Source organism: Vipera ursinii (assembly GCF_947247035.1).
Source record: "Vipera ursinii genome assembly, chromosome: 3".
In the NCBI taxonomy this organism is placed as follows: domain Eukaryota; kingdom Metazoa; phylum Chordata; class Lepidosauria; order Squamata; family Viperidae; genus Vipera; species Vipera ursinii.
In genome coordinates, this window is record NC_139516.1 from 151821151 (window position 1) to 151838843 (window position 17693).

Below are 17693 nucleotides of genomic sequence, written 5' to 3' on the forward strand. Positions count from 1 at the left end.
GTGTCAAGAAATTATTTCCAATTTTGCTCTTGAATATTTGTCAGCACAAGAATTAACAGACATGAATGTAATACCTGTACCTTTCTGGAATAAAATGCAAACTAGAATGCTGACAGCAAGCTATGGCATTAAGTAAAATTAGCTCTAGACAGCCATTTTAGTCTACATCAATTTTTCCACCTGGACATCTTCCAAATACAGAATTCTTCACAGAATTCTTCACAGAATTCTCTAGCGATAATGGCATAATTAAGAATTATGGTAGCATATCTGGGGGATATATGTTGAAGACAAATACATCTTAACTGAACAGGCAGCTCCTAACTTTATTTAATCCAAGATGCATAATCAGTACTTGGAAATGAAGGCTACAAAAAAACAATGGCATATCTATAAAGATCCAGTATTTCTTACTGAAGTTCAGAAACAGCATTTGAAATTACCTCATGTGTACCATTGTATCTACAGGAGCAAATAAGTTGTTTTAATATTATTATCCGTATTTTTGCATTGTACTGCTATACAGTGTACTGCTGTACACTGACAATTTGAGTATTTTTGAAGGTGACAAGGTCATATTAAAAGCCAAGCATCTTAATTTTGAACGGAGGGATGATTCTTTTACACTGTGATAACCGTCTAACCAATTTTGATATTTTACCAAAACTATACACTTTATTTTTTAGAAACAATTGGTATTTTCTTTTAAGAAAAAAACTAGAAATTTGTTACACAATTGTATAAAATCCCATGGACAAAACTACATCATAAGCAAGGGAACAAAACAGAACAAAAGGAACTAGAACTTCAGGTATTCTGAAATACACCCCCACTGCACTGTTTGTGTTCACACAAAATAGTGAGCTATGATTCTAAAAAATCTAGTTTATCATTCCGGAGCAGCCCATTACTCTGGACTCAGCCTTGGTACCGTCCACCAGTCAGAGAACTACAGTAACCTGTGCTTACCTAAAAGCAAAAACCTTTCAAATTAGGTCAAAACTAAGGTTCATGAATGTTATACATCTAATGAACCAGAATTCAAAATAGGCATCCAAGTCAGCTCATTTGGGAGCCAAAAGCCAGGTCTAAATTTGAATCTAATTTTGACCTTAAGCCTTTTCTTCCTGCTGATTTCTTATTATAGTCTGTGTTAGTGATGGAAAGAACTAAGGGCTGATCAGGCAAAGTACAAACTGCTTGTGAATGATAAATCTTTTTTTTATAATTCTAACTTACTACTGTATGCAAATGTAGCCAAAGAACAGTAATATTACAAAAAAAAAATAAGTAAGTGGAAGTTTCTGATGTAATATGCAATCTTGGTTGCCTGATATCAGAACTATTAATTTTTTTAAAAAAAATTATACATCCTCCAATTCACAATTTAAATTTAAACTGTGTTTTACATTTTTAAGTTCTGACATATTAAAGCCCAAAAGCACAGATGGCTTAAAGTTTTTTATTGCCTTTAGGCAGAAGTATCTCTTTCTCCCAAAAAATGATGCAACATCCACTTTCCATGCACACAGACTAGATGACAGCAATTCTAGTTCTTTTTTAGTGGGATATGGCTTCTTGTGAAAATAATCTGCAAGAAACCTTTTTTGGACTTCATTTGAGCTGTGTTGGAATGGCTTTGGATTTAACACCAACACATGAAGATCTTCAACTGAAGACTCTCCCTTGATTTCAGTTTTAGGATCAGACTTTTGTCGTTTGGAAGGCACACAATTCACCTCATTTGCTGGAATTTGGGCTGAACCATTATTTATAATAAAGAACGGTGGATCCTCATCACTTTGGTCTTCTGAAGCAGCATAAAGATGATCAGACCGTTTCCTCTTGGCTGAAAGAGAAGCATCGTCATGGTTCTCCCCGTTCACAAGTGGTAGATCCTGCTTCTCATCAAGGTCAACCTGCATCTTCATAGCTGCCGTGTTATCTTTAGGAGCACTCTGGCATCGAAGCAAATGCACAGCTATAGCTGTTAGACTCATGTTGCCAGTGTACACCCCACAGCAGTGAATACATTTAAAAGCAGGAGACTTCAAAATGGCATGCACAGTTGGCATGATGTGGTGCCGCTCTTTCAAGTGGATTTCATAAGCATCTGTGCTAGTGAAAATACCATAACAAAAAGGGCAAGTAGAAACTTTCTTGTTTTCTCTGCTCATTTCAGCATCCTCTTGTTGCAGTTTGATATACAAAGGAATAAGTGTCCTTGAATTTACACCAGCAAGTACAGCGAGGTGCACTTCTCTTTCACAAAGTTCTTTCGAAGTTATACTGTAGTCAAAATGAGGGAATACTAGATGATCTTCAGAATCACTCAGAAGCTGAAACCCTTTATCATCATAATCTGAGTGCAGTTTCTTCTTTCCATTATGCACAGTTCGTGTGTGAGCCACAAGGCATTTTAAATCATGGAAAATACTGGTGCAGAAGAGGCAAGTTAACCCATGGATAAAAATATGTTTTACCAGCTCTGCCTGAGTTAGAAAGCATTTACAAGAAAAACATCGCATGGTCTTATCTTTTAACCACCTCAGAAAAGGCGCACAGGCCGCAACTTTGTCTATTTCACGAGTAATCTCCGTCTTCGATGTACTACATTTGTGGGCCACTTGCATGTGGACTTGATAGACATTTGATGGGAAAAGCTCGCTACAAACAGGGCAAGTCTTCCACTGCTTAGCTTGTTTAAGAACTAGATTCATTGCAGAGCTGGTTGGAGAAGTCTTGGTCTGAGGGTTTGTAGAAGAACTTAATGCAACAGAAGAGGGCACAGTAGCAGGACCCTGAGACGGCTGGGCAACTGGGCCAGATGGCATCAACTGAACAGGCACCTGAGGTGGTGGAACAGTTGCCACCCCACCCCCTGGTGTCCCAGGCAAAGTCACAGAAACTGGTGCAAGAGTGTATGTAGGTATTCCATTAACTTGTTTGCCAGTTGGAATTAACTGTCTAAGCATAGGTCCAGTGGTAAGTAAAGTAGCATTCTGAGACATTCCAGGTCTAACAGACTGATTTACTGGAAGAACGTCTGGTGTAACCGGCTGATTAAACTGTACAATCCCAGGTCCAGCAGCAGACTGGTTTACAGGAAGAACCCCTGGTGTGACTGGCTGGTTAAACTGAAGAACTCTCGATGTAATTGTTTGGGGAACTGGAAGAATTCCAGATCCACTCCCCATAGGCCGATTTACAGCAAGGATCTCCGGCGATGAAGGCCTGTTAACTGGAACGGGACCAGGCCCTGGCATAATTGGATTGCTGCTAGTTCTGACTGACTGATTACCTACAGGAAGGAGAGTAGGTCTGATAGGCCGAGTGTAGGAAATGACTCCTGGAGGAGCAGCTCTGCTTGTGTTTCCTGTGGGCTGATTTAGGCAAAAAACTCTGGGTCTTACTGGCTCTTTTACGGGGAAACGAGAAACAAAGACTGGTTGGGAAACTGCAGGCTGAAGACCAACACTATTCTGATTTTCTGGGCGAGGACCAGAAAGAAAGGCAATATGTAACCGGTTGGCAGAAGTCGAAGCTGTCATACTATTAGCGCTGCTCAAAGGTGCAACCACGTTATGAACTGCTTTCGTTGACACTGTATTTTGATTCTGATTAACTGATGGAAGTGAAAGTTGAAAATGTGATGTAGAATTTGATCCTACCGAGGTAGGAATCAGTTGTGAAACTGTACCAATTGCTGATGGCTTGGGAGCAATATTGACAATCTGCAGTGACTTGGTTGGTCCTGTTTTTATAGGCTGAACTGAAATTACACGCCCCAATATGTTCTCTAGATCTTTATGTACTTCAGATGTTAAGACATGATATATTAAAGAATCCCGGCTATTTGCAAAAGCATTACACTTTTTACAGTAGTGATCAGTAAAGTTCTCTTCAGTCTCATCAGGCCTCTCCTCAAAATATGTGCTTATTAGATTTTGAAAATGGCTTACCAACACATGTTTCTTTGTATTGTAGTACAACATATCGCTAAATTGACATTTCTGGCATACAAAGTTTACTGCATCATTCCGGAATTGTCTCATACCACCGCTCACATTATAGTTTTGTATTTTCTTCTTGGAGTGAAACATTCGGAGATGTTTTCCTACTGTCTTAGAATGTGAAGCAAATGAACATTCTGGACAAGGAACAACTAACTCTTGATCCATTTCATCTTCATGGTAGCGGGTCAGGTGGTTTTTGAAAGAATTAAGAAATTTTGAGGAAAATTTGCATAAGCTGCAGCAATATGGATTTGTTCTATATCTCTGAAAAACAAGAAAAAAGAGCATCATTTGTAGAATTCCCAAATAATATATGTATCAACTGGTTAATGCAGCAGTACCAAAAAAAAACCACATCACAGTCTTGTTAACTGGATATGAACTCTTCTTCAGGAGATTATAATTATCTAGTTTTCTTCTCTGTTTTAAACAATATTAATATAATACAAATAGTATGAGGACCAAGGCAGATGAAATCTAAACTTTTTGCTGCTGTTGTTAAGAATCAGTAAAATTACTATAATACCAGCAGAGTGGACTCCAGCGTAATCCAAGAGAAATAAATGAGCGAAAAAAGGGAAGAAACAATGCTCTTCTATGTCATACAGGTTACACAAGTATTACCAAAACAAATGTCAAATTTCTATTACCATCTATGGTTAAAAGAAAATTAAAGGAATATATCAATGGAAATCTTTGGTCCATCAAATTAAGACAAAAATTTAAAGCAGAATAACAGCTGTAATAACTTGATTTCAAAATGCTGAAAAAGCAACCAATTATTCTGTATGCAATTCTGACAATTTAAGAAAAGTATAAAAAAAAGAAATAAGGCAACTGAAAAACTGCAGAACAATCAACATTTTTATTCCATTTTCAGAACATCTTCCCGTTATCAAACATCTGAATCCATTTAAATCTGAAAATGATGATAACTATATTACATACCTTTCTTTTAGTAACACTATCCCAATGAGACACATCATTCCATGAAGTACTAGAGAAATATTTTTCTCCTGGATCAAAACTTTTCAGAGTCTAAGAAAAAAGCAAGGTGGTAAGAAAATAGCCCATAACTAAAGTAAAATGTTACTTAATACCGTTAATTTAAAATTAGACTGGGATTCCAAAGCTAGGTGTAATACCCCAAATATTTTTTTCAAATCCTCTAGCCCAAGCAAACCAGTTACCAAAAAGCATAACGTATGACCGTTATTTTAATTTTTTTTTTTAAAAAAGACAATTCCACTTAATTGGCATTACCACCCCAACCATAACTGCTTTCATCTTTCTAAATGATTTTCAGAATGACTTTTGGCCAAAGTAGGCCCACTCATTTGAAATCAGGAATTTTATCTGGTTTGTGCCAATCTAAGCTCAGCACTTCACATTCTCACAATGCTGAAGGTCTTCAGTAGCAAAATTTCTGGCTCAGCGATGGAGCAGGAAGAAAGTCTGGAAGTCACTGGGTGAATTTTCCCTATTGAGGAAAATTCTCACCTTGCCCTGTTTTTCTTTCTCCTTTTGAAATCAAGATGGCAGGGCACTCCATGATGCAACAGCAAAATTTTCTCCCATCCACTGCTTAATTCAATCAAATTTCTTGGGTTTTGAGGCCACCTAACTTCAAAAGGATTCAGAGCAGCTTACAATATTTAAAATTTAAGGGAGATGGGCTGATTAGAAACACAAAATATAAATAAATAAAAATAAACAAAATATATGACTTATAAAATATGAATGTCCAGACAAAAACCACATCAACAACATTCACAAGAGATTTGACAAGTGCTCCAAAATACCCTACCCCCCAATACTGGGAACAAAACTTGGTCTGTAGGGAATTCAAAAACAGTTGAAGAGAGGGAATCATACTATACTGTATATCTCTGGGGGAATGTTGCTCCAAGAGGCACATGCTTCCATGAATTCAATGTACTTTTTCCTGTTATCAATTCTACGTGTACAGTAAAACTAAACTTAATAAAGTATTAATTGAACCATGCATTCAAGTTTTAAGATTTCTCATCCATATTAGAAATATATAATGATATTAAGCATGGAATATATTTTCTTCAGCTAAAATGCATGACATCTAGCTATTTCAAATACTATCCCACAGGGTTGTTGTAAGAATCATATTAGCAAAGGAGGAATCACATATAATACTGTGAGCTTGTACAGCAAAATCAGGACATAAATGCAATATAAAAATAACAAAAACAGATCTCTTCAGAGTTTTAAATATCTATACTTATGTATACAACTGATTTGGTGTTTTAGTTATCTCGAAAAGATTTCTTTATGAAACTGAGGTACCTTATAAAATTTATGTGATTTGCCTTGATTTAAAGATAAAAACCACTATACTTTAAGACATTTACATAGGTGCGTTTGCCTAATCTGTATTCATACACACATTATAACTGCAATATTAAAATATGTTTAAGCCACATAAAACTATTGAAATCCAAAATAATATTTATTCAGTTGTCTAGGTAGAAGTCTAAATTAAATTAAATCAAGAAAACTAGACAAAATAGATAAATTTAGGTTAAAAAGGTGGTTTTTTAAAAAAAAAGTATGTATTTTTTCCTTAAAAGACCCAAACAAGTACTCCTCATTTAACAACCACTCACTCAATAACTGTTCAAACATGTGAAAACACTGAATGAATAGTCAGAATTCCAGCCATCACACAGTTCCCCTGATTGTAATTTTCAAAGTTCCCTACTGGCTTCCCATGAACAAAAGTCAAACAGGCAGAGTGACAGTATACAGCCTTGCCGGACTCCTTTCAAAATTTTGAACCAATCAGTGGTTCCTTGTCCACTTCTCACTGTTGCTTCTTGACTTGCATATAGGTTTCTCAAGAGACAAATGGTCTGGTACTCCCATCTCTTTAAGAACTTGCCACAATTTGTTGTGATCCACAAGATCAAATGCTTTAGCATAGTCAATGAAGCAGAAGTAGATGTTATGGGAAACATAGCCACTCAAAAATAGCATCTGCTCAAGCCCAAAAATCCAGTGTACAAAAATCAAGGGATTAGTTAAATATTTTGGATGCAGAGTCTATTGAGAAAGACAGAGACAGCAAAACCTAGAGAACAGATTGGCTTCCCGTGGAGCCACATGAGAAACTGGGACTATTGCCTCCACTGTCACACACACACACACACACACACACACACACACACACAGAGAGAGAGAGAGAGAGAGAGAGAGGGGGGGGGGGGGCTACCAGGCACAGTCAAAAAGTTTAATGTGGCCTGTGGGCTGTAAAATGCCCAGGTCTGACCTAGCGCCTACCCAAAAAGGCCCCATGTAATAATATAGCAATCCAAAGCTGAGACAAAGCTGGTTGAACTATTCAACTATCTTTGTTAAGAAATGGAGCTAAGCAGCCTAAATAAAAGAAACTGCTTTATAAACATAAAGCAAACAAAATAAGCTTTATTGATCCTGATGAATCGAAAAGTAAGACAAAGTCGATGCTCTGGTTGAAGTGAACTATAAAAGCCTTCTTCAATAAGATGTCTGATTGAAGAATGACTTGTCCCACATTGTCGGATAAAAATGTTAAGTCTGAGATCACTTGATCTAATGATCATGAATGAAAAACACTACCTTAAGGAAGCAAGCAAATACAGGAGACAATGCTAACAGAAATTCACCAACTTCTCAAAGTCAAGAAACAATAAGAAAAAAACCATACATACCCCAGAACAAGACTACAGTTAAAAAAAACCTGTAAACTTGATTTATTCTATTAACTAGCTGTGTTCTTCATCAAAGTCCCAAGCCTACAGTAGTAGAACAAGCCCAGCAAGTTTTCAAAATCAACACACTTCATACTCATGCTCAACCATGTTCCCAACCTGCCTCCTGCTCCGTTCAGTACTAAATTTCCAATTAGAAGCTATGTGGGAGATAGAGTTATTTTGTCATGTGATCCTCTAAAAGAAGAAGTTCCTCATGCTTTAAATCCATGGCGTTCCCCACTCCTATCTTCCTTTTTACCATCCCTGTTCTACCTCAATTAGGGACTGGCAGATCCCCTCCCTGTTTCCATCTTGGAAAGTGAGGAATATGTTCTCCTGCACCTCCAAAGAGAAAACATCTCCTAAGAAAGAAAAGTCCTGCCATGCAAATAGAGGTTAACCGCAGACCATTTTAAAAAATTTCTGCCCAAGACTACAACTTTTTAAAAGAATACAATAAGACAAAGTGAGTATCCAGAACTTCTCCAGAAGCAGTGTTTGAAAAATGAATTCTCCACTACACACCTCAAGATTCCCTTCCAATTCCTAGATTGTCCACAAAAAAGTTCTGATGCCAGCATAAAAGTAAAAAACTCCTCTCATGCCAGACTACCTATATCCAGCCTTAGTAGGGTATCTTCATACCAACTTGAAGGTATGTCAGGACCCACCTCAATCCACATCTTAGGAAATAAGAACTCTTGGATGCAAGTTTAGTCCAAAAGGAAAATGTTTACTAGGATGGAATCGATTGTGGCAATACAAGACGGAATCTAACAAAGTTACATTTCAATCCTATATAAAGCATTCCCATTTCAGCCCCTCCCCTCGTCCATTTGGTCAGATGTCAGGCCCTTCCATGGGAAAGGGAACTCTCCTTGGTTTTATGGTTATTGCTTCCTTTTGTAGTAAATGAAGATGCAATCCAGATCTGTCTCTCCCCCTCCCTCCCCTAGTTCAAATGTTCCCTGTTGTTTGAAAATGCCTAAAGTCTATCCTCTCCCCCCCCCCTTTGGAGAGATGGCAGAATCCCCAGAATAAGCACATTGTTCTACCTATACATTTATGAAATGTGATATAAATGGATTCTGACAGTATGGATGAAAACTCAAAATTAAGGAAGGTGTCTTTAACCACAAATTTTGTAGCTTTTCTTTATTATGAATTCTACTGGTAGGATGTCATCATCAGGATCAGAATTTTTACTCTTTCTCTATTTTTTTGGTTTTAGTGGTTTCTTGTAGAATTTCTATCTCATTCACTAATTTTTCCACTGAAATTAAATTATGCAGTCAATGCTTCCTTATAATGATACAGTACTGATTTTGTGGCATATATCCATGTTAGTCCTCTCCCTCTCTCATTTTCCTCTTAACAATTCACTACAAATCACTGCCATTAATATCTGCCAGTACTGTCTTTATCATTATTTCATAGAAAGTAATTTCTTCCTCCAATGTAATAAAAATATGGAATGAAAGACAACTTAGTAGCATAGCTTCTCCTCATGCTTAGACAAGAGATTGACAACATTTCAAGCCTCCACCAAATAAATGAACCAGTAAAGAAAGGAAAACATGAAATATGATGTTTAACATCTGAAGCTTTGGAATGGGCAGGCATATATAAAAATATATATTATCAAAATACTGCTGCTAAAATGTAGCAAGAGTAAGACTGATGAGTGAAACAGTACAGAGACTGAACCAAGAAAATGGTTGTGACTACTGCAACCCATAAAGCAAGCAGATCCTAAATATCAGATACATAAATATTCACTGTTGCCTACTGAATAAAATTTACCAGACTAAACCAGATTTGTAGATCACCAGACTGAGCCCAGAGAAGGAGTCAAACGAGTCATCAGTCTCAAGTCCCTTCGTCCAGCCCATCTTGAATTCCATTGACTCTTAACAACCACCAATTGGCTTTGACTGTTGGTAGTTGATATTTTTGTGGAGAGCATAAACGAGCAATAAATTTTTATGTTCGTTTGAATTGCCTGGACTGCTGATTTTCCCGCATTTGACAGACTTGTCTAAAGGATGATATGACTCTAGACAAAGCTTTAATTAGAGTCCAGCGCATCTCATGATATACCTATTGCTTCACAACTCGAAACGGTAACATAGACAAATCTTTGCCATGCAACAGAATGGCAATTTTCTTCCAGGGATAGAAACAATACCATACAAACCCAGTTTGTAAGAGAGGATTAAGAGAGGTCTTGTAAGAGAGGTCTTGAAATAATTTACTAGGACTTCACTACTGAATTATAAGTTGGGGGGGGGGAAACTTATGCAAAGCTAACAGTTCCAGAGCTCTATATAAAATCTAAGCATTCTTTGTGTTTCAAAAGGAAGCGTAGTCATGACCAGAGGGAACAATACTTCCATGACAAACTCTGACCACCTGACCAGGAAGAATAACAGGGGAAGGGAAAGAGCCTGTCCCAATGTGGATTAATTCATTCATTAGAAAGACACCAAAAACAATTTAAAGCATCCCAGTGCAAACTGTAGCATTTAAAGAACAGTTTAAGAACCTATTACAGCCAAGGAAACACCCTTTCTCCCCGATTTTGGTGAATAAAAGTGCCTGTCCATATTTCCGGAACTATATAAAAGTAACCCTCTTATATAAAAGTAACCCTTTATATAAAAGCAAAAGGAACTGTATAAATGTTACTTTTCCCATGAAAGCATGGCTTTAACTTTTGATTAAAAGTTTTGATATATAGATTAAAATTTAATCATTAAAAAAGTTAATAATATATTTTTGACCTATCCTAATTTCAATGAAATTACTAATTTTATTCATGGGCAGCTTGTACAACTCATTTATTATTTTACAGTGTCACAGTATTACAAAATTTGACAATGCTATCTTTTGAAGTATAGGACCCTACTTTTAGTTTTTCCAGGACAAAAACTTACTTTAAAACATTTTCCACGTTTTGGGTCTCATGAAATCATTTCAGAAATGCTATGTATGCAATCACAAAAGGCCTTCCATTTTTCAAAAGTTTTCTTCTTTACCTGAAGTAACTCTTGACAGCTGTCAAGTCCAATATCCACAAGAATACCCTTCACTTTCTTCCGAGATCTTCTTATATTATCAAGATTTTGCACAGGAATTTGAAACATGTCAAACTGCCTGAAAGACAAAGACACAAAACAGAGATACATTTCTCAATATAATTTCACATATAACTGGAACGATAAACTTTGGTATGAAGCTGTATAACTTCCATAACAATTTAAGATTTGAGAAATGAAGAATACACAATTTTGTTTGAAATGACTGAAATTAGAAAAGACTAATTTCTTTCTTGGAAAGAAGGTACTGCTGTAATTTAAACATCAACAAGGGGATTTAAAAATAAACACTGTTTAGAAATGGAGCCTATCATGAAAACCAATCTGGAAAATCAGTGAGTTGGCATACCTGAGGATTTAATATGGACTCAGTCATATCCAAGATAGTTCTGTATATCGTAGGTATAATATACCTATGGACATGACTGTCCACTGCTGAGAATATCAGACAATATTTCACCCGATATCTAACTCAGATATAGTGGTAAGTCTATCTAATTCAATGGTATGAAAATCACCAAAAATTGCTAGTAACTATGGTTGGTAAAAATTGAGTCTATCCATGATTTTAATTACTCGGGATGCTTATAGGTATTAAGAACTTAAACATATACGGAACAACAGTGAACGTTATAAATTTGCAGTGAACCATCTGTTTGCCTAGAGGCACGTAGCAAAAATAAGCAGGAAGAATTGAGGAACAGCTTGCAGACAGTATCTAGAATCGGTATCTCCTTCGTTCCATTCTCTTATATGCATTATGATGAAAACATGCTTTATGAATCTATGTTGAAGTTTTCTGTTGCTCCAGGCAAAGACATATTTATTGTACCTGATCAACTTGAGGATACTTGTGATATTTTGTCATCTTTGCAGTACAGGTAGTCCTCGACTTATAACAGGTCATTTAGTGACAGTTCAAAGTTACAACAGCACTGAAAAAAGTGACTTATGACTGTTTCTCAGTCACAAATCTTCGAAGCATCCCCATGATTATATGATCAAAATTCAGATGCTTGGCAGCTGGTTCATACCTATGACCGTTGCAACGTCCCGGAGTCATGTGATCATCTTTTGCAACTTCTGACAAGCAAAGTCAATGTGGAAACCAGATTCACTTAACAACCAGGTTATTAATTTATCAATGCTAGTGAGTCATTTAAGAACTGTGAAAAGAAATGTTGTAAAATGGATCAAAGTTCACTTAACAAATATCTCACTTAAAAACAGAAACTTTGGGCTCAATTGTGGTCGTACCTTGAGGGCTACCTGTATACTTTAATCATCTCAGTAATTTAAAAATTACAGACATGTGGAAAAAGGAGGTATAACCATATTGAAATTTTTGACTTTGTTAACAGATTTGATCTTCATTTCAACAATGAAGATAAAAGGGATACAATGTATTGTAGATTGTACTAGAAGATGCTTGATGATAATGAGAAACCATCTGTCAGAAGACTAAAGCTCAACCAAAACTGGACCTTGCAACATAGCAATGACTCTAAATATTCCAATAAATCCACAAAGTAATGACCAAATTAAAGCCCTGATCTATAAATCCTATTGAAATGCTGTTGGATGAGTTGAAATGGGCTAGGCATGCAAGAAACTCCTCAAACATTACATAGCTGAAAAACTGCATAAACAAATGGTAAAAAAAATAATCTTCCCATTTGATGTAAGAGACTAGTAAACAGTAATAAGAATGCCTTACTGGGATAAAGAGTGGTGGTGTATTTGTCAAAATTCAATTCTGCCATTTATCATTAAAATGTTGTGGAAGGCCTAAAATGCATGTTTAAGAAAAGGGCAGGCAGGGCCCATCCCTAGACAATCCTTTAGGCATGAATTGACTCCATGTTTCTATGTCATTCTTAACCTGCCAAGACTTCCTCCACTAGGGCTACAGGCTGCCTCTAGCCACAGTGCCTAATTTATGGCATTGGTAAAGGTCTAAGTGAAATATTAAAAGAATAAATAATTTCAATTATAACTACACAAGGGAAAGCAGATTCAGAGAGAACCTATCTTGTTTTAGCTAGTTCCAAAAACCGAGGATATAAGCCATTTTGAGTTGCTTAGTCCTTCAGCAGAAAGAGCTAAAGAGGTCAATTTCAAACCCCTCTTACAATACCATCCTGCACAATTCTTTTCCTCAAAATTGAAGATCATCAATTAAAAGAACAACTCTGGACAGAAACAGAAACAGAAACACATCTATAACTCTGTAAACTGTAAACCAAAGATTTACAGCATAGGATAGCTCGTAAATCTGTCACATATCCTAAGTCATTATCTTTGGTTCACCATTCTAACCATTCGCTGAGTGGTTAGAATGCAGTACTGCGGGCTACTTCTGCTGCCAGCTTCAGCAGTTCAGTTCTCAACCGCTCAAGGTTGACTCAGCCTTCCATCCTTCTAAGGTCAGTAAAATGAGGACCCAGACTGTTGGGGACAATATGCTGACTCTGTAAACTGCTCCGAGAGGGCCATAAAGCACTGTGAAGCAATATATAATAAGTGCTATTGCCATTCTATAAGAGGTTCTTAAGCTTCTTCAACTCCTATGGCCTTCCTCCCCATTGTCATATATCCCTGCTCAAAATTTCCTCATTTTGAAACTACTAAGATAGGAATAAGGATCCAAATTTCCCATTTCTGAACTTAAGATCTTATGGTGTTTGAATTAAATCCAAGCGAGCTAAAACCCTAATTTTATATATAAGGACATTACAATGTTTTTAACAGTCACTTACCCCTACATCAGGGGTAGGCAACCTCGGCTCTTTTATGACTCATGGACTTCAACTCCCAGAATTCCTGAGTCAGCATGGCTCAGCTTGGAAACTTCTCTTTTCCCTCAGCATGGCTGGCTCAGGAATTCTGGAAGTTGAAGTCCACAGAGTCATAAAAGAGCCAAGGTTGCCTACCCCTGCCCTAGATTAAGCCTTTCTTGCAGAACCACCTTTCATACATGGTAACCTGGGAACAGCTCCCATCTAACTTTTTTCTTCCTTTGCCCTTCTATTTGTCTGGCTTTTCTTGAACATCTTGAAATCTTTATGATCTACTCTGACATCACAGTTTATTAATCTGATGTGTTGAAATTGTCCGAATGGCTTAAATGTCACTTAGATTTTTCCCCAGTAAGCTGCCCTCCGAGTAGGTGAGACTACAACACTTATCTCCCCAGTCATCACAATCACGTTGTTGTTTTTTCTCCCATACCGGAGGCCATGCAGCTTGGGAGACTTTATTTGTTTGGGAAGTTAGCTAGATTTTGCAAGTTTACAAAATAGAAGAATGCATTATGTTTTGACTGCCGCAAATTCAGTTGGGAAGAATGTCGGTTCTGAACCCCAAAACTTGGATAATTTTGCATAAACGTAACCTGAAATGGAGCTATGTGATTGTCTATTCATGCATGGAAATGTAAAGAAGACAGCTATCGTATGCAAGGCGGATCCCCGTTCATCACGTTTACATAGTGTGAGTGTGTGTGTGTGTGTGTGTAAAACTAACATAAACTAATCCTGGTAGACAATAAAATATTACAAAGAAGTAACCAGCACTTGAACAGCGTAGGCAGGTTATTTTATTCTATCCCTAGAACCGAAAACACTGAAGCTGCTTCCTAGTTTCCTCTTGCAGGTAGGTAGAAATATTAAGAGTGAGAAGTTTTCTTTTCCCAAACTGGGAGCTCCATTTCAAATGTCGGGAGAGTTGGGCGTCCCGACATCCCTTTAAGTTACGCAGAAACGATACTGGCAGCGGGCTTCCCACGCCTGAGGGGAAAAAAAGGAAAAGGGAAAAAAAAAGCAAGCAATCCAAAAGCTTTAGGCCGATTCTGGCGCCCCGTGAGCGAAAGGAGTTCGGGTCGAACTCCCGACTCGCAACCGAGGCTGGAGCAGCACCGGAGCGCAGATCCCTTGCGAAGCGGGGCCTCCTTTCCCTCCATCACCGCCTTTCCGTGCACCCGGGAAGACAGCAAGCAAGCAAGCAAGCAAGCAAGCCTGGGCACGGCCTCTGGCTGCCGGCCGAGCCTCGAGAAGGTGCGCGAAGAGAGACCCGCGAGGAGGTTCTTCCTTGGCGCCAAGCGTGACAAGGCTTCGCGCCTCGGATGGAGAGAGAGAGAGAGAGAGAGAGAGAGAGGACGCGGAGTCAAGCTTCTGCCTACATCTGCACAGGTTGCACTTACCTGTCCCGGCTGCAGGGGGCGCCTGCTGCCTGTCCGTTCCTTCCTCGATGGTGACTCCCTGAGGCGGGCGGACGCGATGCAACCTTGCTCGGTGCCGCCGCCGCCGCTCCTCTTCTTCTTCTTCCTCCTCCTCCTCCTCCTCTTCCTCCTCCTCCTGCCTAGCTGCTATTGCCTGGGCGGACCGGTGACTCGGACCCTCAGTCAGCAGCCGCCCCGCCTGTCTCCGCCTCCTCGTCTCGACCTGCAACGCGCGCTCAGCACCTCAACAATACGGGCACCGGCGGCGGAGCAGCATCATTGCGTTGGCAGCGCCCAGCCGGCCGTGCAATATCGGACTCGGCTTCCCGCACCACCACTGAGCCCCCCGCTCCCATCCACCCACCTCCGGCTGCTCCTCCCTCCTTCCAGAGCCAGAAAGGGAAAATGGCGCTCGATTTGTCCCAGGAAGTGACGTTTCTCTCATTTGCATATCGGTCAGTGGACCAATAAGGAGACGCTTGTTCCACACCTCCCATTGGTTAATTCCATCAGCATCAACCCTGGAGGAAAGATAAGTGTTAAAAGGGTGTCCTTGGGGGATCGTGGTGAAGTCCTGCAGAGTGTCTCCCACTTTGCCTACCTGTAACCTCAACTTTCCCTCTCTTACTTTGGCACTTTTTCAACCAAAAAAAGTGAAAAGGAGCAACGTGATTTTGTGTTGTGACGTCATCACTGAGGGTGTGACGCGTGACGTCATCCCATGTGGTCCTGTCACGTGGTCATGCAGCAGTGCTCTTGTTCATGTTAATAGAATGTTGTGGAAGGTTTATTTGCATCAGTGTATTTTTGAAAGCCCCCTTCATATCCAACAACCAATGAAATCCATCCTTGTCAAGATGCTGTGTTTTCCTTATGACAAAAAAAAAACCCACTGGACCCTTCTTCCCAATTCAGAGTATGCAATCCTTTGAGTTTCCCTCAAAGAGCAAGGCTAAAACCATTGTAATGCCATTTACTTAAAAGATTATTTCGAATCATGTTGAAAAACTGATGACAACTTTTACTTTCTGCCATATGACGGATGATGAAAGCAGAGAATACCATCACAAATAACTTTCATGGAGAATCTCAGTTGTAAATAAATCACCTGCTCAATAAATTGCAATTGTATGATTTTGCTCTTGGACTTTTAAGGTTTATCCAAAGAACAATCAATAATTAATTAAAATAAATCCAAATTGCATAATATGAAAAAATTCCATTTTCCATCTAAACTCAAACCGTTGTTTCTACTTGTCGAATGTAATATAAAACAAATTTACAAAAACGGTCATGATTATAATTAATTTTATTTAGACCAGGGGTGTCAAACTGCCGACCCGTGGGCCAGTTGCATCATGACAAAACCACACCCACCCCAGCTCCAGCAATGGGGAAAGTCGCAATATGTCACGACACGTCACGTGACATGGTGAGTTTGACACGCCTGATTTAGACTTATAGCTGCCCACTGTAAAAGAGCCATTCTCAAAGTATTCTTTTTTTAGATAGAGCATTGAATACTGTATATCCAGGTGCAGTATTAAATGGAATATTATTATTTTCCATCCTACATTTAATCAAAACAGTATTTTCACTGGTGCGGAATTAGTCCATTTAGGTGCAGTTCCATACTTTAAAGAAAATATTTCAAACATATTGTAGTTTGGATTCTGAGATGGAATTTCGAATAAAATGTAGACATCTGAAGATGATTCAAAAATGAAAAACAATTTTGAAGGAGCTTAGGATCAAGCTACATAATCACCGCTAGTATAGACTTTGTTACCTTATTTTATTTCACTTTTTAGACTTCTTGGCTATCTTCATTATCATTGTCCAAGATGTTAAAAGAAAAGATGGGTCAAGAACAAGCGTACAACTTTTCAGTTTTTCTTATCTTGATAGGAGATTTGTTAAATTCATATTGAGGAGATAATCTTTCTGAAATAATCCTTCAAAGACTCTTCATACTTATCTATTCTGCAGTTTTGTTTTTGCCACCTACATAAAATACTGGATTATCATCAGAATACTGATGGAATTACCACATGTAAGGATGGTTTTCTTGTCTGGACTGCTATTCCCCTAAAAGAAGGTATTAACAGTTTGAAAGTACTCCTAGATCCAGTGCTTTTTTTGTAAAAGAAAAAGGTGCCGGAACTCACACATGTCACACAACCTGCCTTGCCTACCCTACAAGGTTCCATCCAAAAAAGGTGCCGGAACTCCGTTCTGAGCGTTTTATGACAAAAAAAGCCCTGCCTAGATCTATTTGTGTCTTTAGAAGCTTAATTGTTCTCTGTGGTATGAACCACTTGGATGAGCTTAGGGCAGTGGTAGGCAATATTCTCAGAGTTGAAGTCCACGAGTCATAAAAGAGCCAAGGTTGCCTACCCCTGGCTTAGGCCATAGAGCCAACTACAGCTTTAATTGGATAGCCTTCCCTCAAGAACCCATGCATGGGAAATTTCTTACTTAAAGCAATAACTTATATATGCCATCTTTGAAAGTAATCCAGAAACTTCAGTTACTTTTTAATATTTCAGCAACAGTACCTAGGGTGTTATCATATTATTTCAATATTACACTACCT

At 38.4% G+C, this 17693-nt stretch overlaps 1 protein-coding gene across 6 annotated transcripts; it reads right to left on the bottom strand.

Annotated features, from left to right (window-relative positions):
- Positions 1-653: 653 nt before the first annotated feature.
- On the bottom strand, positions 654-15513 carry ADNP2 (ADNP homeobox 2). Of its 6 annotated transcripts, none has more exons than XM_083359145.1 (5): positions 15080-15513; positions 10819-10936; positions 5517-5636; positions 4965-5054; positions 654-4280 (listed from the first exon to the last, which is right to left on the bottom strand). In XM_083359145.1, exon 5 carries the CDS (start codon positions 4179-4181, stop codon positions 1365-1367), a length of 2817 nt encoding a protein of 938 aa, XP_083215271.1. In that variant the 5' UTR covers positions 4182-4280; positions 4965-5054; positions 5517-5636; positions 10819-10936; positions 15080-15513; the 3' UTR covers positions 654-1364. The 6 variants fall into 6 exon arrangements, 5 of the variants coding, with proteins under 5 accessions (XP_083215271.1, XP_083215270.1, XP_083215268.1 ...); XM_083359144.1 differs by having other exon boundaries at positions 5517-5640; XM_083359142.1 differs by lacking the exon at positions 5517-5636.
- Between the last annotated feature and the right edge of the window lie 2180 nt (positions 15514-17693).